At 39.0% G+C, this 25,545-nt stretch overlaps 3 protein-coding genes and 1 long non-coding RNA gene across 6 annotated transcripts; 1 reads left to right on the plus strand and 3 right to left on the minus strand.

Annotated features, from left to right (window-relative positions):
- Nucleotides 1–764: 764 nt before the first annotated feature.
- On the minus strand, nt 765–4,711 carry LOC113161646. 2 transcript variants are annotated; one of them, XR_003298762.1, is made up of 3 exons: nt 4,541–4,711; nt 3,794–3,882; nt 765–1,422 (listed from the first exon to the last, which is right to left on the minus strand). It is a non-coding gene; the product is annotated as an uncharacterized LOC113161646 (long non-coding RNA). The 2 variants fall into 2 exon arrangements; XR_003298763.1 differs by lacking the exon at nt 765–1,422 and adding an exon at nt 1,549–1,591.
- A 683-nt stretch (nt 4,712–5,394) lies between these two features.
- Nucleotides 5,395–10,818, minus strand: LOC113163494 (cytoglobin-1-like). Its single transcript, XM_026362189.1, has 4 exons — nt 10,677–10,818; nt 10,437–10,579; nt 7,394–7,625; nt 5,395–6,148 (listed from the first exon to the last, which is right to left on the minus strand). Exons 2-4 carry the CDS (start codon nt 10,568–10,570, stop codon nt 5,984–5,986), a joined length of 531 nt encoding a protein of 176 aa, XP_026217974.1. The 5' UTR covers nt 10,571–10,579; nt 10,677–10,818; the 3' UTR covers nt 5,395–5,983.
- Nucleotides 10,819–12,593: 1,775 nt separating this feature from the next.
- On the plus strand, nt 12,594–22,033 carry LOC113158790 (phosphoribosyl pyrophosphate synthase-associated protein 1). 2 transcript variants are annotated; one of them, XM_026355018.1, is made up of 11 exons: nt 12,594–13,018; nt 13,280–13,332; nt 13,926–13,992; nt 14,097–14,269; nt 14,374–14,489; nt 14,592–14,647; nt 14,783–14,928; nt 16,712–16,753; nt 18,773–18,843; nt 19,166–19,312; nt 20,020–22,033. In XM_026355018.1, exons 1-11 carry the CDS (start codon nt 12,936–12,938, stop codon nt 20,176–20,178), a joined length of 1,113 nt encoding a protein of 370 aa, XP_026210803.1. In that variant the 5' UTR covers nt 12,594–12,935; the 3' UTR covers nt 20,179–22,033. The 2 variants fall into 2 exon arrangements, with proteins under 2 accessions (XP_026210803.1, XP_026210812.1); XM_026355027.1 differs by lacking the exon at nt 16,712–16,753.
- Nucleotides 22,034–23,775: 1,742 nt separating this feature from the next.
- Nucleotides 23,776–25,294, minus strand: rasd4 (rasd family member 4). Its single transcript, XM_026372768.1, has one exon. It carries the CDS (start codon nt 25,146–25,148, stop codon nt 24,522–24,524), a length of 627 nt encoding a protein of 208 aa, XP_026228553.1. The 5' UTR covers nt 25,149–25,294; the 3' UTR covers nt 23,776–24,521.
- Between the last annotated feature and the right edge of the window lie 251 nt (nt 25,295–25,545).

Below are 25,545 nucleotides of genomic sequence, written 5' to 3' on the forward strand. Positions count from 1 at the left end.
TTGTACAGACAGCATTTCAGTGCTACGGTTTTCTGAAAAACTACAACAAAAAAACATCTGTCAGACTATATGTGTTCAGTGATGCGTAAACACTCATGCTCAGTGTTAGTAATAGTAGTAGTAATTCTTCTGTGATAAAGACTGGGCTTTATCCCAGCTCTGGCCGACCTCCAGCCGGGGTCCTTAGGCAAGACCTCCTCACCCTGTTTACCTTGTCCCTCACTTGTAAGTTTCTTTGGATAAAAGTGTGTGCCAAATGGCTAAATGTAAAATGTAAATAAAATTCACCTGACTGTGCACATCTCATTCTGTCAGACTGTGATGTATTTTATAATGCATGCATCTGGATCGTATCCAAGGGATTTGCTAGATAACTCAGGTCTTATATCAATTACAGACTTTTGTGTGAAAACAGTAATTTATATTATTAAATGTCATGTCTAGACATCAGAAAACAGGATTACGGGCAGAAGTGCACGTACTGTGACAGATATCAACAGACCAACCTCACGGGCAAGTTCAGACTCTTGAAAAATCATGACTATCGAGAGAACCGGCCAACTGCCGTCAGGCAGGTAGCAAAACAGACCTTAAATTATGGGAGTTGGTGGTTTTTTGGCTTGTACCTCACTTGTAAACTGCGGAAACCGTTGAAATTCTGAACAAGTTCAAATTTTCAGTTCGTAATCAAATAATTTCTGGTGTATGTGTATTAAAATTGAGAGCCACACAAATGCATTTCATCACTTTATTTGGTCAGTGGGGTTCCCCTGTTACAACACAAACCTCTAAAGGACTCAAGGCGCATATCAGCCATGTACAGTACAAAGCTTTCCTTCAGTTGCTATTTCAGAAGAAATCAGGTCACTTGTGAGCTCTTAAGAGAATCAGCTCTTTGAAATAAATCAATCCAGCTCACTATTACATTTACCACAAATAATCACATTTATTAAATTCAAGAAAAACGGAAAAAACAAGAAATCACTGTAGCTCTTTTGTATGTGGAGGCACAGAACATGTTTCATCACTTTAAACCCTAATTGAGTACCAAACTTTGAAGTCACAATTTGGTTTTAAAGCTGACAATAGCATGAGTAATGTTGTAAATGCAGTTATCATGCTAATTGCATGACATTTGTCAGGTCTCATCTTCCAAACTGGATTTTTTCCCAAGTTTACTCAGTCGCTGTTTCCTGTCCCAGTAATGAGAGCATCTGCAGGGCACATAGGGGAGGCCATGATCAAAACAGGCCTCACTGTTTATCCAGCCCACGTTCTTTTTATTTATTTTTTTTACTCCTGGTGGGAGTCTTGGCATGAGCTGTCAAGTACAGATGAATCCGATTCATGAGGAAAAACAATGGAAGATTACAGGAAATCTCCTGTGCTATCTGGGGAAATAAGTCTCTGTAGCAGAAGCCACTGGAAAAAAGAACAAATCATGGTTTGGTGGTATTAGAGTTATCAATGAATTATACATTAGTTCATTTTCTGGCCCAATCTACTGCACAGAAACTAAAGCAAATAGCCAAAAACTCACCTGATGCTCCCCAGACATGGAATCATGGCCTACTCTGGACTTAGTTCATGTCTACATGAGAGGGGGAGCACAAGGGAAGTGAAAGCTGACATGCAAAGTCATGAATGATGTAGAGAAATAATCATTCATAAAAGAATAAGTCACCCTGACTCTCTCACTCCCTCTATAAAAGCACCTTTAAAAAAGTCATTCAGGTAACAAGTGAAAGAGAACACTTCAAAAACCTATGATCTGCACGAGAGCTTCATCCAGTGGCTGCGTACAATGGTCAGTTAGTCATTATATTAAGATCTCTTACAGTTGCATTAAAACTGTGTTTGAGCTGGAAGCAATGTATTTATAATAACCCACCGAAGACACAAAGGATTGTTGCACCTCTGAATCATTTAGTATTAGCAGTGCAGCAGGGAGTACTTAAAAGCTAAATGTGGGGCAGGCATCTTAGCTCTTCATGCATCTGTGCCTCACTAACATGCACTGCTCCACTTTCTCCCCTCTGTCTGGAGCCCCCTCTTTTACCCCTAACCCAGAAACACACACACATTTGTTTTCATCACTCATGGGGACTTCACAGTGACTTTCGGTGTTTGTGCTAAGCTAACCATCTTCTGGCTGAAGTTTTTTATTTATGGTCCAAGTCTTTTTATGCAAAAAAGACTGTGTGATAATTCAGGATTATTGTCTTTTTAATCATACACTTTAAAGCAGCTGGGTAGTGTAGCAGTAAGATTGCCGCCCTCCATGTGGGAGCGTTGGAGGCGGAAACCTTCATTTTCTTGGAAAATGACACTGACCTTAACCATAACAGCTATTTGGCAATCCTAACCCTAATCATATCGTAACCAAAGTCAAACAAGAAGCAAGTTAAACAAGTAGAAACACACCTCACCCCACACAACTCACTGGGCGCTAGTTCTGGGCTGGTTCAACGTCTTAGAACCAGTTTCCTTTCCATGGGCCAGAGAGCCACAGAGCCACATCATCATGTCACTATGTGTCTGCACACGCTTTCTTAATTAAGTCCCGGCTCTGAACCAGCCCTGGAACTGGCTTGGTGGAAAAAGGGTATCTATCTATCTGGGTGTTTTCCGATCTCTCTTTCACCCACTCAGTTTTGGTGTAATATGTGATGCTGTTTCTTATATGCACTAGTTTATTACATTGTAATTCTAAACAACATTGCTTTCACTGTTCTTATTACAATTAACACTAACCCAGCATTTTACTAAAATACTAGCTACTGCACAGTTAGGACCAAATTATTGTACAAGTTAATGTGTATGTTTAAGTTTAAGTCACTCATTTTTATTACTCAGCTTGTAAAAGCAGTAAAATTATGTCTTATGTAACTGTAAAGGGCTTTGTCTGAGAAAATGATTATATCAGGGTTTTCACACCTCTGCCCTGTTTTCTAAGGAATTACATTGTCTCCCGGCCACAGTCTGAGGTTTTGCAGATTCATCCAATAGATTAAACACTTTAACATTTTACAACAATAACCAACAAAGTTTTCTGGAAAGAATGATGAATCGGTTTTACATACAGAGAAAATGCCGCCAAAGCTTTTGAGTTTTTGTTTGCTGATTTCCAGAAAAACTGCACTAAAAAAATGTTCCAATTAAATTCAAGCCAATAATAATTAATTGGTTAAAAGTTCATTCAATTAATTGTGCAGCTGACCAGATGGTACAATATTGTCTAGGTTACACCAGCAATTAATTGGAGCTCATTATGTGAAAGTGTACCCACTGAACAAACGCTTTCTCTGTAATGAGCACCAAGATACATCTTTTGAATTACTGTTACACATCTGTTCAGGAAATTATAGGAAACTAGGGGTCCTGGAAATATTAGGTATTACCCAGAAATCCTTTGTTTGGAAAACCTTGATACTTATCATCATACTTTGACCAATACTTGAGACTAGGGGTCAGAATATCTTGACAGTGCATGGAGAGGTGGCAGACGAATGCAAACTCAATACTAAGGCAAAACAAAATGAAAACTAATATAATAATATAATATAATTATAAGGTAAAGGCTGGAGAGCTCTGTTTCTTTACCTAAGTTAAACGAAAACAGCACAACTTGTAAAGGTGGAAATAACCATTTCATCATTTGTTTTGCAGAATCTGGAGAATGGAGTAACACAAACATGGGAAATACTCCAGTAGAGTCCAAGTATTCCAAAATGACCAGCAAAATATATTTGCTCAGTCTCCTTTAACTGATTGATTGCTTGTTTTTTCTTACCAAATGCAACTCACTGTTGTCATTTTTGGGTTTCTGCTGCTCCATTGCTTTTCATGCATGGCTCGTCTTTCTCAGCAGCGTCTTTCTGCCTGTGATGTGTGATACAGGACACAATGCTCAGTATTAGATGCTGCACATTTACCACTACAGTCTTGCATATAGAGTGATCCGGTAACAGTTTCATAAAGGATGTGAAGTCATCCTAAAAAAGAAACAAGGTTTTGCTATTTATTCACTTTTGCATGATCGAGTTGTTGCCGTGCTGCATAGTGTTGTAGCCACGTGGCATTGTTTGCCATTGCTGTGTGAGTGGCTAAACAGGGCCTGGGGCAGAGAAAATTAGGAGTTATGAACATAAATAGCTCTGATGCTTTCCTCTCCATTCATCACTCCACTAAAAAGGTGGACTACACTGTTGTTATGCAGAAAGCCACTTAATCCACACACTGTTGGTCAAGGCAAACCCTAGGGGGTCATTTCAAATCAGCGATGCAGATAAGTCTCTCTTTACCTCCTTCACTCTCTGTTACACATAAAATAAAGACGCAAGAGTATGGGTGGAAGTGATGCAATGAAGTTTTCAAGCTTAAGCTGTGAGATCTTTTAAAAATCGTTCATGACCTTTTTGTCAGGCATTGGTAACTGTAGACTTAGTTATTTTAATTTCATAACTGAGAACACAGACTTTTCTAGGAACCACTATTCATGAATAGCGAGTAAAAAAACAATGGTATGTACTGTACTCACGGTTTGATTTTGTTGGAAAACATCTGCCGCAGGACGAGAGCGATAGTCGTGAGGACCATCATAGTGGTACACATGGTCCTACCCCAAGGATGTCTGTCCTTGGGACTGCTGGTCCTTAGAGCACTGAGGCGTCTTTTGCCATTGAAAGGCTTGAACAGTAACAGGCACTTTGTGGTGTAACAATCTGACTATTCCCGTCTCTCCTCTTGGCTCTCGGTCATGAGTGGGGAGATTAGCTCAGAGGATTAGCTTGGATCAAGGAGAGGGTTCGATCTCGCTGGCAGGACTAGGAGGTAAACAGACCATGCTGTGTGTTTCCGTTCTGAGAAGAACCCTGCGCACCACCATGCCATCAAGACAGCACGCCAAATCAACACTGATTTTGTGTTTTTTTTGTTCAGAAAGGGGAACATTTTGTAATAGGGCCTGTTGAAAATGGTGTTAAGTGGTACTTTGGCAGCTATACAACATGGGTTTACAGTAAGGATTAACACATGCCAGTCAAATTACTGTGTATCTGGATAATACTCGTTCGCTGCTTTTGTAATTATGGTTCACTTCTAAATAAACCACATCCTTTAATGAAATCCCTGCAGGCAAAGTGCAGTTTTCTTACAATATATAAAAAAAACAGTGCATACTTTGATAAGTGAGGGTATAAATACCCTCATTTTCAGCAGCTGAGCCACTTATACTTAGCACTGCTGACTCAAGCTGAGAATAAGGGAGCAGTAGGCCAAGCGAGAGAAAGGAAAGGTCTAATTTTGTCGACACATGCAGGAGCTGAGATGTAGGAGGATCAGATTAAGGCAGATATAGGTTTAAAAGGATTCAACATTGTGGTTTTTTCGTGGTAACATGGTTTTATGTTTTTTATTTCAAAGTTTAGTCAGATACAGATAAAAAGGTAAGTCATGATGGAAAAAAAACATACAATCGTCACGACTAACTGTTAAAAATGTAAAAAAATATCTTGGTATTCTTATGTCATAATGTAAACACAGATGGATACAGACTGAAAAAGGGGAACATCAGAAAAAACATCACTTGATATTTAGAAAGAGTGGTATTTAAATGGCAGTTTCTACACTTTTTGCAGAAGGCACATCCAACTCAAATGTGACCTGTCGGGTTTATGGTTGGATTTTCTTCCTCTTTACACTCTTATTAAAATGGTTTGGTTCTTTATGAAATACTAAATCAAGGTGGAGAGCTTTCAGTGTTTTACTCTTACTCTGTCTCTCTCTCTCTCTCACACACACACACACACACACACTGTTAGCAGTGAAAAGAGCGCAGTACCTGTACTTGTTGTTTACATTAAGAATGTATGTTCCATAGCCCACAATAATCTTAGATTACATTAAATTGTATTTCCAGATTATAGTCAATTGATTCCTCTTTCTTACGAGGCAATGGTCACAAAAGCCCAGACTAAAAGCTTCACCCGGTTGAGGTTGAGACTTTATTCCAGCCCACTTCCTCATAGACGACTGTGATACGGTAGTAGACAATACTCAAGAGTTTGGTCCACGCCGCAGCCACTTCTGGTGTCACAACCTTTGGAAACTCCTCTCCGAGGACCTCCAGTATCACACCACTCAGGATCTGAGCAAAACACAAACAAATGCATTGAGTGTCATTATCTTTCTGATGCCTGTATAGTAAATATAAAGCCACAGGAAGGAGACAATATAGCTTAGCTTAGCATAACACCTGAAAATATGGCAAAACAACAAACTTTCCCAAGGTGGCATAACTCGCCTGCTATACACCTACAGATTCAGATTTTATGTGTGGTTACTGTATGTGCCAGACTATTTCTTGGCCAGGCCCAGTCACCAGGCAACTCAAGGAAGCCACTGTGTACAGCCAAGAAATAGTTCAGTCCATACCCTAACATGTTGCTTTTAGACTTTATTTTTTAAACTGCTGGTAGGTGTATTTTGTTACCTTTGGACAAAAGCAGGCTCTCTGTTCTCCCTGGTTTCAGTACTTCTCCTGAACAAAATTAACTGACTACCATCTGTAGATTTATATATAATTTATAATCGCAAGAAAGGTAGCAAATGTCAATGTACTAGTCAAAACTATTAGCCCCTTAGTGTTTACATGGAAATGAAAATAGCCAAAAGTCTTCAAAGTTTTACGTCCAAAAAACAAATATAAAATCTCCAATGACATGAATTCAAACAAGTAAAAACAAGGACATGGACTAAAATAGCCCTCTGACAATAGATCTGGGCTCTGAAAGTCCACTCCAGGGCCTTGAGTTTGGTGTCCTTGAAAAAGATCCAGACCAACCTGGATATATGATTTGGGTCATTGTCTTGCAAGAAGACCCAGCGATGACCTAAAGCAAGACAGCAGCAGATTTCTTTACATTCTTCTTCAAAATGTCACCTGTAGAAAGTGCTGAAGACCGCTCCTTTGAAGTGTGTGACGAGGCGAGTTCGGCGACAACCATCTCGGCAGAGCTCTAATCTTGTTGATAATCTATTTTCCTCTCCAAAGTTTTTGAAACCTTGCCCTTTCGACCACACCCAGGTTTGTTTCTAACAGAAGTTGTCATCTTCTGCTTTGCAATGATGCAACGTACAGCTGTTAGACACTGTTTAATGCATGGAAATGGCAGTATGGCCTCTTAAGGGGAGCATCTACTACCTTCATTGTGAACTGATTTCTTTACTTCAGTTTCAGTTGAGTGCATCAGTAAAATATTTTATTATAACTTAATGGAGATTTTGTAATTTGTTCTTTTGGTTATGGCCATCTCCATGAAAACATTAAGGGCTTTTGACCTTGCTGTACGTTTTGGAGTGTACTTCTACTTCTTTTGTATTCACAGTTTACCTTGAAGTACACAGGCTCCACCTTGTGTCGAAGTGCATGGGCCTTGCCCACTGTCTGAAGCACTGAGGCCACCTCGTCTGCGTCGTGTAGGTTCTCCACCAGTGTATTGATGGCATTCATGATTCTGTGAGCATGCTTTCTGAGCTGGTTACTCCGCTGCAGTTCCTCCGTCTCCTCGATATGCTTGAACTGGTTGAAGTACTGCTTGGCTGAGGGGAAGTTCACAAACAGCCTGCAAAGAGGAGAGTTCCACTGTGAGCTGTAAGAATGAGCAGCTGCTGCAGCTGATCCGTTAATCTCATCGCCCTCCACACTGCAAAGTTTGTTTGTTTTTAAATGGTGAGACACCAACGAACGTCAATGCTGACATGGGAGTGTTGCATATTTCACCTTTAAATGTTTTCTAAACTATTATCTATATAGTGCATGGTGCATATTTAAAAAATTTGAAACATCTTTAAAAAGTGAAGGAATAACTGATTCTCCAATAGAGATGATTGATATGATATGTTCATGTCTTGCTTTTACATCAATAGTAGATTACACAGGAGGAATCTTTGGCTTTGCTAATTGAATGTTTGGGTTGTTTAATGTAATATCTGTTCCACTTTATTAGCTATGAGTTGATCTCAGGTCTTAACAGACAAAAAACAAGTAAAGAAATGTAATATTCCCTTATTACTCTGAATTCTTTGCCAATGAGAATTTGATTTATCATACAACATTATTCTTCCTCGTAAACTCTGTTTAGTTAACTCACAAAATTTGGGATTTTAAAGCTGGAAGCTCATGGCGTGAATCACATCATATTCCAGAAATCTATCCTCTATGATTCATATTCCTCCAGGTACTCCCTTGCGAACCAATTGGTTTAAGCATTTGTCTGGTTCTGCACTGTGGTTCCTGTAATGCCTTAAAAAAAAGGATCCTGCACGATTTCACAAATTCTAACAAAAGCTGGAACGTGCTAATTAGAAAAAAAAGTCGCTGCCACACCTGATGTCTTCCTTTTATCTGAAGGTTACAGTTACATTTAATGTCACCGCACATGCAGCTAATATTTCATATTTCAGTTTTAATGAATATTACATCCTTTGTACAAAGGTCTAGAATTTGATCCTCGCACATCTTACACAACTCTCACTGTCTGAGAACAAATAGTTGGTTCAAAGACATGTCTTTGATTTTTAGCCCTGTTTGACCCTCAGAGGTATCACAGAGAATTAGCAAAGAGGAACCTAAAAACTCACCTCCTCCCACAGTCTGGGAAGAGGGCCAATGCATCTGGTTGGCTATTTAATCCTGGTGTCCCATATCTCTCTGTCTCTACAAGAACTGACACAAAAATTTAAATTATCTGTTAGCATATGGCTTAATATTAGGGTTTTACTTGTGAATTTAAATGCTTGAAAAGGGAGGAGGTTGGAAGGTTGTGTCTTTCAGCTCTGAGTGGAGGTGCTCTGCAAGTGCTGCAGCAAAGTATTCCTAGATTCCCTCCAAAGTAATGAGGAAGCGCTGTGTTTAATCTCTCTCTTTTGTAATTACATGACCTGTGGATGCATATAAATAGCCTCATTAGTATTTTATGTGGTCACTGGATTCAAAATCTTTCCTTTTCCATTCTTCAAGACTAACTGAAAAGTTAAATACAAAGAGAATTTCTAATTTCAGAGGCAGGCTGTCACAAATGCTACGTTGGACCTTATCTGTTGCTCTAAAGAGAGTTGGTTTGGAGGTTTCCAGTGAAGTCTGAGGTTCAGTTGAGCATCTGGGTCTGTTCTTCCTTGCAAAGGAGAATTTTACATGGTCATGCTTAAAGATCAATGCTCATTCCTCAAATTCCTTTGTGGAGTAATGTCAGTGTGGAAAATAAGGGGGAACCAGTTTAAATGCATTTACTGTCAGTGTATAAGAGAGGAATGAGATAATTATTATTTTTTTGTTGTTGTTGTTGTTATTTTTTGTTGTTGTTGATGTTTTTTTGCAAAGTGAAACAGCTAAATCCTCATATTCAGTAATATGAAAAAATACATTATTTTACAAACGGTGATTGCACAGGTTTGATGCTATCCTCTCTCTTTCATCTCCTTCAATCATAAAGGATTATAAAGGCAGATTGTGTCACACAGTGAACCTGGTTACGTATGAAATACCTTCACACAAACATTTTGACCACAATTTCTTTGCAGATGGTTGTTTCCTGGATCAGATTCTTTATGTTGAGTACAAACATTAGATACCATGAACATAAAAATGATTTGCATTTGATTTTCAGAGAAAAGAGGGATGTTATTAAAATAAAACGGATTGCTAGTGATGGAGTCATGCTGGTGTAGGTTGCCTGGACCTCTATACAGGAATTCAAAACATGACCTGCCCTGTAAGGGAGGGATTCCTCTAAGAGCCAAAGACGTGTGATGGATTCTTAGCTGCTGCCATTTAATAAACAGAATTAGGGAAAAACAGGGAGAGGTGAGAAAAGCACATGAAGAAATATGACTGTGTTCCTTTGGATTTGCTGGAAACTTGTAAAGTCAGTGAGACTATAAAAGTTTTGTATCCTCAGAGAGGATAATCCTGCAGTCAGGACTCCAACTTTATTTCATTAAACAGATACAGTATCTTTCTGTGACAGAAGCATTAAGCATCAGTCGGCCTTGAGTCTCTAGCAGGTATAATATTACTGAAGGGAAAAGAGATAAAATGCTAATTTGACCTTATCTCGAGTGAGCTAATTAAAGTTGCAGAGACGATGAGAAAATTGATGAAAAGTCACTAAATTGGAGTTAGGCATGTGAACAGTGTCACCTGCAACTGTTGAGCAATAGATAAAGAGATGACAGGCTGTGTTTGAGTAAATGACCAACCTGATGAATGGTGATAAAGTAGCTCAAATAAAAAGGTTTGCTCTTAATTACACACGGCGCTCCTTCCTCAAAATTAATTTCTCTCCAAATAAGAAATATTTCTTTCTAACTAATGGTCAACCCAAGCTAAGGATTTCAAGCACAACACAGGAGAATAAAACTACAAAGAGAAATACCTGATCAGTATGGCCACCCCGACGTCATCACACGTCTCAAACACTTTCGCCCAGGAGTCCTGGACCATCATCCTCTCCTTGTCGGTCAGGGGGCTTGGTCGCTCCAGGTGGTCCACCTTTCCCTCTTCTTGCATCCTCTCAATCTGAAAACACAATTGTGCAGAACTGAGCACGTGCAGAAGGCAAGGTTAACGAGACACCCCTCCCCCAAAATAAACACTAGATGTGTTTTTTTTTTACCTTTTTCTTCTCTTACTTGGTGAAAGAGAAAGCAAATGTGGCTCCCTTTCTGCTTTTTCCTAATGAGAGTCTTTGCTCTCCACCACTGAAGCTCTGCTGAGTGAGAGTGTGAGAGAAGAACGCACTGAAAAACACAAGAAACACACGCAGGGAACGAGGAGGAGCCTCTGTACTCTCTCTGTTACACTCTCCATTCCCTCCCTCTCTCTCCTCCTTTCTCCCTCTACCCACCTTACCTTTGTAGTTGGTGTTTGATGAAAACATGATGAGATAGGGCATAAATCCCTAATGAGAGAGTCAGATGTGTAATACATGGAACTTGTGTGAGCGTGGATGCATTCTAACACTAGGATGTTAAAACAAGATAAAGGAGCGCACTCTGACCTCGACCTCCAGAGTCAACATTTCAGAATATCCAGGAGATTAAGGTCTAATGATATTGAATTTCTCACAAAGCCATGCAGGCGTAAATACGAAAACAAAACAAAAAAAAAAACACTTTGCTGACTGAAATTGTCCTGCGCTTATAACAATATAGAGATTAAATCACTGCGTTATTATTAATTTACTCTCTCATTACATGCACACGTCTTACAGAGACCCACACAATTCTCACTTCACTCATTCAAATGCATACATTTAGCTCTGGGGGTTACAAGGAGGACCCAATATCTTGCTTGTGTTGTCACAGATGAAAACTTGAGAATGTTCTAGTTTAAAGTTTCATATAGGGCTGGGCGCTCAGGGCCACTCAGTCGGGGATCTGAGCGATAACTGTCGAAGGTGAGCAAATAGAAGCAGTGAAAACACACAAAATGTGATCGAGGCGATTTTTTCTGCCTTACTGTGGAAGTACAATGTGCAATGTACACACACACACACACACACACACCCATGTTAAACATTGACAGTCCTTGAAAGTCCACCATTCACACTCATGCTGGTGAAAAACTGTGTTTGAGGTTGTTGACACATGATTGTGTCTGAAATACTGATACTAACTAATGAAAATTTAGATTAAAGGTGAACACTATTCAAATACTTCCCATGTGTTAAGCTGCTCATGGCACATGTTCGTGTAAGTGTGACTTTTGTCACTCGTTGATTTTAGATCAACATGTTCAGCTTACACTGTTTCATGTTTCTACAGAAATGTCCACACCCACTCCAGCTGAGACTTCACTTCACATGAACAATGTTATACTTTTAATTCGTTTGAAAAACAAGGGCCTAATGATGTCCTGATAATACTGTTTGTCCAATGGCATAAATGAACTTAGAACAGGGTTAATGATTAATGACATCTAGTGGACATATACAGTAATACTGCTGTTCAGGTGCAGTAAGAAATAAAACCTTATAAAGCATTTGACCTTCCTGTTTATACTGGCAATTAGTATTATTAATATTATTTTTTACTAATGCACTTTTAAAAGTAAAGTACAGAGAGCAAATGCAATGCATTCTTGTTTTGTGCAAAATTAGCCTCTGATAAACATGAAAACATGTCTACACAAAACATAGACTGTGGGTTTTGTCTCCTGTTGAATGTCATTATGAACATGGGGGAGAAACATGGGCATGTGCAGCAAGCAAAAGCAGTGTCAGTGTTCACACGGGCCCCTGATTACTGTTTTAAGACACTTGAAAAACGGTGACAATGCATCAACTACTATAATCTGATTATTATTACCTAAATTATTCTGAAAGGGGGTGTTGCGCTTGAGGAGTAGATCACCCCTCCTAAAATTTGTAAATTTAAAGTATTTCTTCATATAAGTACTTTAATATAACTGCATTTGCACAATAGTTCTTTCTCCGTCACACACAAATAAATATTGAAATACATGAATAAAATAATTGACACTTATTATAATGAACACATTTTCCACAACGCGAAGTCAGCAGGATTGACCCTAGAGGGGCTCCGTAGCTCAGTGTACTAGCGTTAAAGCTACCGTGCTAGTGCTACGTTAGAGGTCGTTAAAAAACAATTTGTTGCTCATTTGAATTATCGAATAGTCAACGTAATATTATAAATAGTTATGTTTGTCTTGTAGCTACGTTATAGCTATGTTTGTGTCGCACACCGAAGGCCATTTCGTGTAAATTAGTCCACGTAGCAGGCTAGCGTGCAGCGGCTAGCTAGCTAGTTCACTGGGGACAGCGTCATAAGAAAACAGACAGACGCAGCGGTGGGTTGATAGAAAGTGTCTCTGCTGTCGCCATCTGTCCAATAAAAACACCTTCTGTGCCACAATGAACGTCGCTAAAAGCGGCTATCGCGTCTTCTCCGCAAACTCGTCTGCAGCGTGCACAGAGTTGGCCAAGAAGATAACGGAGTAAGTCTTATATCGGTGTTTTCACCGGTAACTTCTTACTACCTGTTCTCCCAGGTGAATCACGAATAATGGGTAATGAAGGTAGTCAGCTACGGTTAGGATGAAAGTTTATATAAGTGGTGTCGTGTAACATGAGGGGGGATCGTGACTGTATGGAAATGAAGAATGTGATAAACGCATTATGTAGTTTTTTATGGCAGACATTGATTTTGGCCGTGAGCATGACCTCCCTATCTGTTCTCCTGTGTTCCTGCTTCACAGGCGGCTGGGTGTTGAACTGGGGAAGTCTGTGGTGTTCCAGGAGTCTAACAGAGGTGAGGAAAAGGCTGCATGATAAGAAGATGTATTGCTGGTGTTCGTTAAATGTTCTGTTTTCAGGCAGCCAAGTGCAAATATGAGCACTGAAACAGGTTTTACTTGATCTAACCAGCCCTCCAAAAGATGCTGCCTGTGTAAAGGATGGGGACCAAAACCCACAGTCCTGCATTAGTGCAAAAATGAATCCAAAACTTCACTTAAATTGAGAATAAGGTCACCTTTCAAAGATCAGATTAAGTGGCTGTCTTCCAAAGTAGCGAGAACTGTCGAGGACAGACACGCTTTAAGATGTTTAAGAGTTTTAGCACTCAACATTACCTGTCGTTATCGGCCCCATCACTTCTATTGAAAGCTTTTGAAACAACATGGACTGTTGCTTAATGCACAGTAATACTGGCTAATGCATATTAATAAGGTTTGCTTTAGTAATCACACAAGCTTTGTCAGCATTAGTACATAACGATCTGTGATGTATGGACAGTAAAAAAAAAACATTTAGGGGAACTTAAACCCTAAAAGAACTTCAAAGTATGCAAACATGTGCAACTTTTCTAAATTAGGGTTGTTGGTTGGTTGTTTTTCTGTACAGAGACGAGAGTGGCTGTAAATGAATCTGTTCGTGGACAAACTATCTTCATTATCCAGACTATACCAAGGTGATTATGGAAAAGCCTGCCATTCGCAATGCAAATTCTACACAGATCATACAATAGCACTGTGACTAACATACTATTGCATTTCTTTTTTCCACTACTACCAGAGATGTCAATACGGCCATTATGGAGCTGCTCGTTATGGCCTATGCTCTCAAGACCTCTTGTGCAAAGAACATCATTGGAGTTATTCCTTACTTCCCCTACAGCAAGCAGTGCAAGATGAGAAAGAGAGGCTCAATAGTGTGCAAGTTGTTAGCTTCAATGTTGGCTAAAGCAGGTACAATTACAATTCTCCATTACTGGTGTTACCTCAGTTGTAATTCTGAGCAGTTATGTATCTCAAGTAAATTGTGCTTTCTTTATTTATCTTACTCTTCAAAGGATTAACACACATCATCACCATGGACTTGCATCAGAAGGAGATCCAGGGCTTCTTCAGCTTTCCAGTGGATAATTTGCGTGCCTCCCCTTTTTTGATTCAGTACATCCAGGAAGAGGTGAAAATTGTTCAGAATGAATCTCTCTGCGTGACTAAACTGTACTAATTCAATCAAACTACTAATGTCAACACTGACATCTGTTTTCCTTTGTCCTGTTAGATTCCTAATTACAGAAATGCCATAATTGTAGCAAAGTCTCCAGCAGCAGCTAAGAGGTAACTGATTACAAAGAAACCACAATTTCATTTTTCATATAAATAAAATTGAATTGAACATGTGTATGGGCATGTAATTGATACCCACAGTATTTTGTCTCTGCATGCTGACTTTTCTCCATTTTATTGCTTTAGAGCTCAGTCCTACGCAGAGCGTCTGCGCTTGGGTTTGGCTGTAATTCACGGCGAGGCTCAGTGTTCAGAATCTGACATGGCTGATGGAAGGCACTCCCCACCATGTGTTCGCAACACCACAGGACACACTGGACTGGAGCTTCCTTGTAAGAACACACATCTGAGTGGAGCATTTGTTTGGCTTTTTTTTTCAGGAGGTCCAAAGTTTTACACATTTTTACCTGTTTATAATGTACAGGGCCTACAAAACATTTTCACCCCTTTGTGAGTTTGTGACTTTTTAGATGTTTTATTCAGTTGAAGCTTTATGGGAGGGTAAATAGTAAATAGAAAAAATCATATTAAATCTCAGCAAAAATGTGCCAGAAGACATGTGGGAGACCTGGTTTATGTTTATTTTTATGAAGGTTCTGTGGTTTCATGGGACAAAAATGTAACTTTTGGAAGTCTGATTAGACATTACGGCTGGTGGTAATTTTAGCATTATGCACAATCTCTCCTATTTCGACTGTGGAAGCTTGAAACTCTTTCAGAGGAGTCACAGGTCGCCTGTCTGTTGTAGGTAGATTACAGCTACACCAAAGCCACTCCACCCTATGATTCCATCTGGTAGTTATACCCAAAGTATTTGAAAAATGTGATGTCAGTAGTAGCAGAGCAGCAATGGTTTGTGCACCACTGTCGGATTGGGAAGTGGTGTGTATGGGGTTACATGATAGCAAGAGGCAGACAGGGAGACAGTGGGAGAATTTAGGTAATGAAGAAGTCTACTGTTGGTAATTTAACATTATAGAATAAACTCAGCTCCAAAAATCTACTGGCTTCCTTGACGACCTACAACTATATATAACCTATATCAGATCTATTACATCACAGTTTAGGAGAGGCTTAAAGATTTGGCTGAACAAAAGATCTGGAGTTCCAGATACAGGTGTAGTACACTGCAGTAGTTCAAACACACATTTATGTTATTACTTTGACATGAAAGTGAATATAAATCGACCATGATTTAGTGTTGCACAAAAACAAAAGTTGAAAACTTAGCAAGGGGATGAATACTTTTCAGAGACACTGTAATATTCCTGTTTATTGTTTCTCATTGTTAGATTCCACTTTACACTCCACAGTGAAAATAAGACATTTCTTATAACTTCTGCTACTTTAACTCCTCAGTGTTTCAGAGTTCAACATCTCAACACCACTGAATTCACAATATAAATCCTGCCAGCAACCTAATACAGCTTTAATTTCTAACCAGTTTGAAGCTGATGATTCTGCCCTTTCTCACTCATACTCATCAATCATACTCCAAAAAAAAAATTATTGTTTTATTGCATGTTTTTAATTCCACAGAAACTCTAATTGTACTCATGCTGCATCTTCAGCAAACTGCAACTCCAAACTTATAAAGTGTGATGTGCTGCATAGTTGTATAATCATAGTTTGTCTCTGTTTCTTGGTGCATACTTTATATTGATTCAAAAACATATAAATATATACACATATATAAATTTGGTGAGAAATTCTCATACCATTTTCAGTATTTCTAATGATTATTTTGAATAAGGCAATTTAATCTTTTTATCTGTGAAAATATTAAGTGATTGTGTCATTGGCAAATGACTCCAAAGTATTTGCATCCAATATTTGTGTTATTATTTATGAAAAGAAAATCTATTCTTACGTGTTACGAGTCTGACCATTGACTTAAAAAATCCTCCCTCAAAAACGACCTGGAACCACAAGAATAGCTTCTTTTTTTTTTTTTTTTTTTTTAAATCTTAACACAATCAGTTTGATTTGTTAATGTGCCGATTTTTCGTACTGCTGTCAGTCTAGCGAGAGGATTTTCCAAGTCTTGGCATCATGTGTCTGTCATGTAAATATTTGTGCATTTGTGTTAACGTGGTGTTTATTTGTTTGTGATAGCAGGCAAACAACAAGCGCCGTTTCCAGGCATAGAGCTCCCAAGTACGACTGTAAACCTAATTTACATCTATGAAATGATACCTCTTCAAATGGTTCCTCAGTCTGTGCATGTGTAGATAAAGGGTTTGTGTTGCATCTTGTGAAAGTACAGTCTGGATTCAAGAGGGTGAATCTGTGAAAAATGCACAAACAGATTGTTGCTACCTCGACAATTTGCACTGACAAAACTTTTTTAGGCCAGTTAGCTACAGCGTGCTCCATCCGTTTTGCTGTTTGCATGGCATGTACGATGTGACATGAGCAGCTCTCAGGTCTACTGTACCTTTCTTAGATTCCAGACAGCTAGTTCTACAAGATGATCGAAACCCTCTTCGTTTTGATGTGTTCTGGTTTTATTTTCAAATCCATAAATCCAACAGGCTTTTATTTTTATTTTTTTTACTTAAATATCTGGACTCATCTTGCCAATCAACACATGGTGCTCCCATAATTTAACCTGCTCTCAGAACATGATTAACATTTGGTCATAACTGCATGTGAGGATAACAAAATAGCATGCCTGTTTTGAAACCTAACATCTGATGAAGGGAAGGAGAGACATTACAAATGCAGTGGTTGGTACATTTCCGCATTAATTTCACACAGTGTTCGTTTTAGTTTTAACTTGGTGGTAAAGAATATTTTATATAAACAATATGTAATGCAGTATTACACTACAACCTGTTGCACACATTTGCCAATGAATCATTTTCCAAATGTATCGCAGGAGAATGCTGATTAATGAGTTTTACTAAAAAGTTTCAAGACATCGTTTTAAAGATATCTGACCAAACATTTGTCAGGTAGATTGTTGCAGTACCAACATATGTTTCAGGAGTGTGTGAACTGCTAATAACGTGGCCTTTGCTGTTTTAGAAGTCTGAAATTTGACACTTCCAGGTTTTCTGATGCTGTGGGACTCACGGTATTCAGCAAAGTGCTCTGCAAGGCATGCTCCTCCTTTCTCTGCTTCTCTATACCTTTTCCTTCACAATCGGCTTTGCTGGCTGATTGTTTACCAGTTGATTGTTTCCTTATACCCTTTGAATGACTACATTTACATGCACAATAATACTCAACTCAGCTGTTAAAAATTTGATCGTGTAACAAAACCTTCAACATTCAACAGGCATTTATTTTAGTGGTAAGTTCTATGTTAACATACATTCATAGATCTGTCACAAAGTAGAGTGCTAATATGTAAAAATTCAACATGTTATGTATCCCTTTTGACATTTATTAAAAAGTTATTTTCAGCACTAGAACCCTAGAATGGTAAAGAGCATGTATGGTTTATAGTTTTCAAAGCGCCCTGGCTCAAAAGTTCTGATGCATCATTATTTTGTTTGTTAATTGTGGTTCAGACAACGCAGCTGAAGCATCTCCTGTGACTGGCATGTGGGATGTCATCTGATTATTGTGTGCATGTAAAAGTAGTCACTGGCAGCAGTGATGTTCAACTGAGGACTGACTCCAGAACATTAGCAAATGTGTATGAAGAAACCCTCATCAGTGCTTGTCAGCCACTGTTGTCCTGTGTGAAATAAGACTGTGTGGTGCATATTGGTTCATTTGCAGACTGCTGCCATACACCTGCCACAGCCCAGGCCTGAGGTTCTGTGTGTGCCCAGACACATATGTGTACTGATTGGGTATCCTGGGCAGAAAAGCCTGTCATTTGATTTTTGCATGGCATGTGCTGTTCTAAGTTTAACATTTGAGTTTTGCCCTCTAGGGGTAGATGGGGTAGAATGGGGGGAATATGCTAAGCAATTGCTGGCTTTCAGTCACTATTTTAAATGTTATTAACAGCATTGTATACGAATATTAGAATTTCTGCAGCTGAGTCACATTAATGTATAAAAGCTCATTATTTGGGGTGTAGCTTTGCCTGAATTGCAAAATATTTTCTCAACCCAATTTACCCAATCTACTGAGATATCTTTTTGATGAGGTGAAATGCAGTAATCATAATATCCTGGAAGTGTTCTCACAGGTCACTGGTTCTCTGTTCCTTTTCAGTGATGATGGCCAAGGAGAAACCTCCTATTACTGTAGTCGGAGACGTGGGAGGGAGAATTGCCATCATTGTGGTAAGATTTTTGAATCACTACTCTGTGCACTGAATTAATTCATCTGCCACTGCAAGTTCTAAGGAAGTGTTTGGACAAAAATGCAGTTTTTATGATTTTGTCTTTCTGCAACACCTCAGTGATTTGAAACAAAACAACTAAGCTGTGAAGAGCAGCCTTTCAGTTTTCTTTTGAGAGGTTTTAACTAAAATATGGGATATGGCACCTCCATATTTAGGACCTTAAAAGTATTTGGACAGTTGTGGGACTGTCACAGCTCTTAGTCTTTATCTTTTATTACAAGGAGAAGAGATCTTCATATTGTGTTTTTTTGTTTTTCTAGGATGACATTATAGATGATGTAGGAGACTTTGTGGCAGCTGCAGAGATCCTGAAAGAGAGAGGAGCCTATAAAATCTATATCATGGCCACACATGGTTTACTGTCTGCTGATGCCCCGCGCCTCATTGAGGAATCTGCCATTGATGAGGTGAGAACACTTGAACTAAAACTACACTAAAAATAGTTTTGAAAACCTTGTGTCATACTGTACCTACGTACTCTAGTAAATATCAAAAAGGAAGCAAAATCAGAAGTGACTGAAGAACCAAAAGAAAACGTTGCTGTTCATTATAAACACAATGTATAATGGGATACTTCCTCTTAATGGAAGTTTTATTTTACTCAACTGAATTGTCAAGCATAAATGAGTTGCAGCTAAAATAAGGAAAAGATCATATAAACATATGCATATCTGTATTAATCTCAGTTTTCACTTCCACTTAACTATCTAGGTCGCAGTAAAACGACAGTTGCGATTTAGTATTTGAACAACATGCAGCCTCAGGTTGTGCTTTGGATTTACATTTACAAAACGTGTTTCATTTAGAATATCTTTACATATTACTTGCAATCTTCTTATATATACTGGGTAGGTTATACTATGCCAGCCACTTTCCAGACTTCCTTTTCAAACATGTTTTTTGTTTATCTGTACAAAAACCCATTATCATCAGTTCTCATTACTTACACAAGGCAGAATCCAAAAAACTATTTGTATACTACCTTATGAGTCTATTAATCTCTTTTTTTCTCCAGCTAGAATAAAACAGTACTGTCTTTTGTTTCCTCAAGACCAAACCTATTACTGGAATTGTGTCTGTTGTAACACACTCTTTGTTTACGTTGGATCCTCAGGTGGTGGTGACCAACACAGTCCCTCATGAAGTACAGAAACTACAGTGTCCTAAAATAAAAACTGTAGACGTTAGCATGATACTGGCTGAAGCTATCCGCCGCATTCACAACGGGGAGTCCATGGCTTACTTGTTCCGCAACATCACTGTGGACGACTAGAGTCGTCTCAGATGAGGGCTGAGGTGGGTCTGTTAGTCTGAGAGCAGGTGCACTTTGTTCCAATGCTGGAAAGAAATGTGCTAATGCAATGTTTGATGTATTGTGTATGTCAGGTTTACATGTATCTCAATTAATTTAAAGCAATTTAAACTTAAAAATGACCCAAAGTAATTTATCTTCCTCACAAAAAGTGGTAGAAGTATATTGCTAAATACAGAAATGCATCTTATCCTTATTATGTAAGGATGATTTAAAAAAAGCAAACAAATGAGCTGTGTTTGAGTCTGTCATTGTTTGGCCTCGGTTCTTTCCTTGTCTTGTTCCTCTTGTTCAATTACAACAAACAAACAAAAACTGCTTTGTATTTAAAGGTTATTTTGTAATAACAATAGTCTTAATGGATACGCTTTATCTGAAAAAAGAAGAAGTATCTCCAGTAATGGGACTGTGCTTTTAAACCATCTTCCCAGTGCTATTGCTGCCTACGTGTTCAAGGCTGCTCAGCACTGTGTTTATTTTGCATTTAGTAGTGTTGTCTCCAGCCACATAAAGGAGACTGGACTAAGGAGACTACGGCTTATTGGTGCACAAACTATATTTTTATGCTGCTTTTGTGCACCATTTGTGGGGATGTTTGTCAAAACATTCTATGTGGCACAAGAAGTTTCTCAGCATCAGCAGAAATGTGCCCTTATTGAATACTGTGTCTATTAGATGATCGGTTAGAACCTACTCAGAGTAGTAAAATAAGATTTGTAGTGTTTCCCACGTTAGATTTGACCCTGAAGAATTAAAAAAAACTCTACAATGCTCAGAGTGAGTCTCTTTGGATGATCCACACTAACAGCAAATGGCTAAGTATTATTGACACCAAGTAAGAATGACATGTTTTGTTATTGGGTGAACTGACCCTTTACCATACGACTTCTCTCTATGTTAATCATTTATCCTACAGTTCTTGATGTTTTAGCCAATTTACTATATGAAACTGATTCTACAGTATTGACCACTTTCTCATTCTCCATGAAAAGTTTCCATATTTGTTTACTTTTGCCTTTCAAATGCGAATTTTGTACATTTGCAGCTTTTCATCAACCAACTTTGAAGAGTTTTATCCCAGCACATTATTCCAGATGATTGAATTTATCCATTCTTTGAGAGGAATTACCTTATAATGGACACTTGTAAGGTACTTACTTGAATTTTACACAATGCTGAAATGAATGGAAACCAGTGGCTGCGTGGAATATAACACATATACATATTTAAAAACAATGAAAATGTCCTAAAAACGCCAAATCTTTAGTAAATTGGCAAAAACTTGAAGCGCAGGGAGGAGGTGGTGTTGGTCTCCCAGTAGGAACCGATGTCATTTGAACATGTGCACCTTTTTGTTCCCTCTGAGCAAATGTCAGAGTGACGCTCAAGAATGAGTGTATTCGTATTCCTGTGCTGTTTGAGCCTTTTGCTCAGGGAAGTATTCTTTATAAGCCAATGCACAATTATTTGTTTTTGTGTTCCTGTTTCACATGTTTAGGTTTGTTGAGGTCGTCTTCCATGCAGTTGTACTTTCCACTGTTTAGTTTTGTTGTAGATACTGGGTTTCTCCTGATGTGCTAATGGATATATATGTATTTGACAGCTAAAGATGCACACGTGGTGCTTTGTTGGCACAAAGCTGGAGCTTGTCTGTATCAAATGCTGTTGCTATGCCAGCTCAGATTTTATCTGTCATTAGCATATTTCACGATGTCTTCTCTGTATTTATTGTTCCTCTGACACTGGCACCTGTTTGTCTGACTCTAAAGCATTTGTCAATGTGTGTAGAAATAAAACCAAATAAGGAATGATATTATACTTTAGTGAATATGGCACTATATATAACATGTCTTATTTCCTCCAGCTGTGTTCTGTGTCTACTTTAAATAATCCTGGACATATTTCACATTATACAAACTTCTTCATACAATCTAATCTGTCATTTGATTCCTTACCCATCATATCAATTAAAACTAATAACCAGGTATCACATGATCTGAATTTTGACAATATATCTAATATAGGTGGTGATTTTCAAATGATCAGGATAAAAGATAAAAAAATATGCCATAATATAGTTAAATATTTAAAGTAAGAAGTTGTTTCTGTTCAATTCAAAATCAGATCATTCACAGCTGATGTAATGAGTCAGAGATCTTATACTTGTTCAAAACTTCTCAGGCATCTTATCAACACTGAGGAGCTTTGACCAAGTCTAAGAGCACAGACACATAGGTTTGAACACTAGATCATTCTGCATTCAATGTGGAACCAATGTTAAATTTTTCTACCTGTCTAGAACAGAGCGCTGCCAACCTGTGCTCACGGCGCGCTGAATGAAAAGCTTAATTTGCACCTGAGTTTCAGAAAGGGCGATCAGCTTCTCCATGTCCGTCCGTGTGTCAGAGAGACGAGTTCCTGTGAGGCTGCGGTGCTGCAGAGGACAGCTGTGAGTTTAAACAGGACACGAAGAGGAACCAGAGATTCGATAATCACAGTATACTTCCTTGTCTCATTCTGGGGAAACAATGCACCTTGTTTCTGAACATTTTTGGAAAGAGGAACCATACCTTTTTCTCTCCACGTTAGGGCCTGTGTGGCATTTCAACAGTTGAGCCGTTTGTCAGCCACACAAAAAGCTTTTAGAGAACATTAGAAATGTCACACACAGATTCAGTTAGTTATCGTCATCATGTGTGCAGTATGGCAGCAGCCTTCTATTTCACACATTTGTTGTGCACTAGACAGTGCCAACCCTTCTCCTCATCAATTAGTATTCATTTCCAACTTAAATGTCGCTCCACCTGCAGAGAAGAACATCCTGCTTCCTGCTAGTTAAACAATGTGCAGTGTTTTATTATTATTATTATTTATTCATATATTTATTTATTCTTTATAATTTAGTTATTTGTTGTTGACTTAGTTTCAGAAGACGTGTCTCCTGCATTTAAATTTCTGCATTGTTTGTGTGTAATCACCACCAGAGGGCAACACAAGACAGAGCAGTGCTACACGTCTATTGTTTATTTATTTAGTTAACTTTGATTATCTGCTCAGTATTGGCTAAATTACTGTCCACTGACTTTTTGATGCATGCTTTATAAATTCTGTGAATATCTTTAAGTGGAGTTACGGACATCTTTTTAAAGAGATAACTCATGCACTGTTTAAAGTAATTAGAGTAGTCAAATAAAGACTTCAAAGCTTTCCAAATACCAGGTTAAAGAAACAAGGAGCCAACACATTTCTCACGTAGCATTTAGTTTTGGAAACTGACATATTGGAAATTATAATTGCACCACAAGATGGTTTTAAGACTGTTCGTAGACAGAAGAGATTTTAAAGTTGTATTTTTGTATGTCAGCCTGTTTAAGTGTTATTCAGTGTTTTACTCAGTGTTTTTTTTTTTCTTTCAAATTTGCCCTGATATTGAAATGACTTTCCACATCACTACCTTTTAATTTAAAAATATATAAATATATATGTGCTATTTTCCTCCCCCACTCACATCATTTCTGTCTGCTCGGTTCATAAAGAAAACCCACACCAGAGAAAATGACTAATTAATACATTTTATTTGTCTTAAATTAAAAAGTAGAACAAACAATCACTCTGGTGTCATATGAAAAATGATGCAGAGAAAAAGAGACATCCTCCACTTCCAGGTCCACTTCCTATAAAATGAATGAAACACCAGTAGATGTACATGTGTATTTTAAAATAAAAGTGGACGTGCTTATGTAAAAAGTAAGAAAGTAAAAGTTTCCAGGTTCAATTCTTCCTCGTTTGTTCCCCTGATTCATAAAAACATCACAAGTACACACATCAACGTTTGCTGAAACACCCATGACTTCACAGTTGCAGTACTTTTCTGAACACCAGTGACACAAAAGCCAAAAATTAAACATGACATATATAGAAGTGAGTGAGAGCTGAGCTTCTACCCTGTCACCATTTATTACAGCGCCGTCTTCACAGTAAGTGGCGTCTGTGCAAGATTGCAGCTTTTTCACTGTTCAAACATTTGTTCAACAACATTCTTTCGTGTCTTTTAAGGGGGCGTCCGTTTTCATCACTACATTACATTACATTACATCATTGGACCTTGTTGCAGCATCTCTGCGCCTCCAGTGCTGCTGTGGAGTTGGAGGCAGTGCTTACAACACTGATGAAGGAACATTAGCTGTTAACTCCGTTAGAGTCTAAACACTTTTAACACTTGGCTGTCCAGTCATCTCCCCTCCGTCAAAGCCCTTTCATCCCACTTTGGGCAGCTTCCTCCTGTCCTCTCTCTGTCTCCCTCATTACGAGATGAGGCAGCTGTTGGTCTTGTTCATCGGAGGTCGCTTGCTGCTCTCCTTGGGGAAGGTTTCCCGTCTCCGGCATAGTGCCGGACTGAACCGACTGGGCAGGTTGGCCTGCTGGAGCAGCTCCCTGAACGCCTCCAGCACGTTGATGTTGTCTTTGGCTGAAGACTCCAGGAAGCTGTGGTTCCAGTCCAGCTCTACTGTGGACAGCACGTCCTCGCTGGACACCTGACGCTCATCCTGACGGTCTATCTTGTTGCCTATCACCACAATAGGTGTGTACTTGTCCTCTTTGACCTCCAGAATCTCCTCTCTCAGCCTCTTGACTGCATCTAGGGACTCTGGGTCATCCACAGCATATACTAGGGCGAAGGCGTCGCTGTTCTGGATGGAGAGTTTACGCATGGCAGGAAAGGAGTAGCTACCACTGGTGTCCATGATGTTGATGGTGACTTTGACACCCCCCACTTCATACTCCTTCCTGTGGAGCTCCTCCACTGTGCGCCGGTGCTTGGGCTCAAAGGAGTCTTTGAGGAAACGTTGGATCAGGGCAGTCTTCCCCACACCAGCTGCTCCCATGAACACCAGACGTGCCTCCATCTTCTCCTTCACTTCATAAGACATGCTGGAAATCTCTTGTTCTCTCCAAAATCGTCTGTTCTTGCCGTTTATCTTTGTTCTCCTCCTCTTTGCTTGCTGAGAATTTAAAAGTGAAAGGTGTGCGACTGTCCGTGATGGAGCTGAATCTCCTTGTGCTGAAGAGGACGACAGAAGATGCATATGAGTATGCCTGTCAGGCTGCACTCTGTATTTATGTTCACACACAGTACCTGCCCCCCTCTCCTCTCAACCAATCGGGAGAGGGCAGTATTTCGCTCTCTCTGAACTCACAGAAGCCAATCAGACGTGCTCAGTGTAACCCAAACACAGTAAGAAAGAAAAACAAAGCGGGTGACATAATTGATTTTACTTAAAGTGTAAAAAAATATTCCAGCAGAGAGTTGAGGGACGTTCTGACTTA

The sequence above is a fragment of the Anabas testudineus genome, chromosome 8 (genome assembly GCF_900324465.2).
Source record: "Anabas testudineus chromosome 8, fAnaTes1.2, whole genome shotgun sequence".
Lineage (NCBI taxonomy): Eukaryota > Metazoa > Chordata > Actinopteri > Anabantiformes > Anabantidae > Anabas > Anabas testudineus.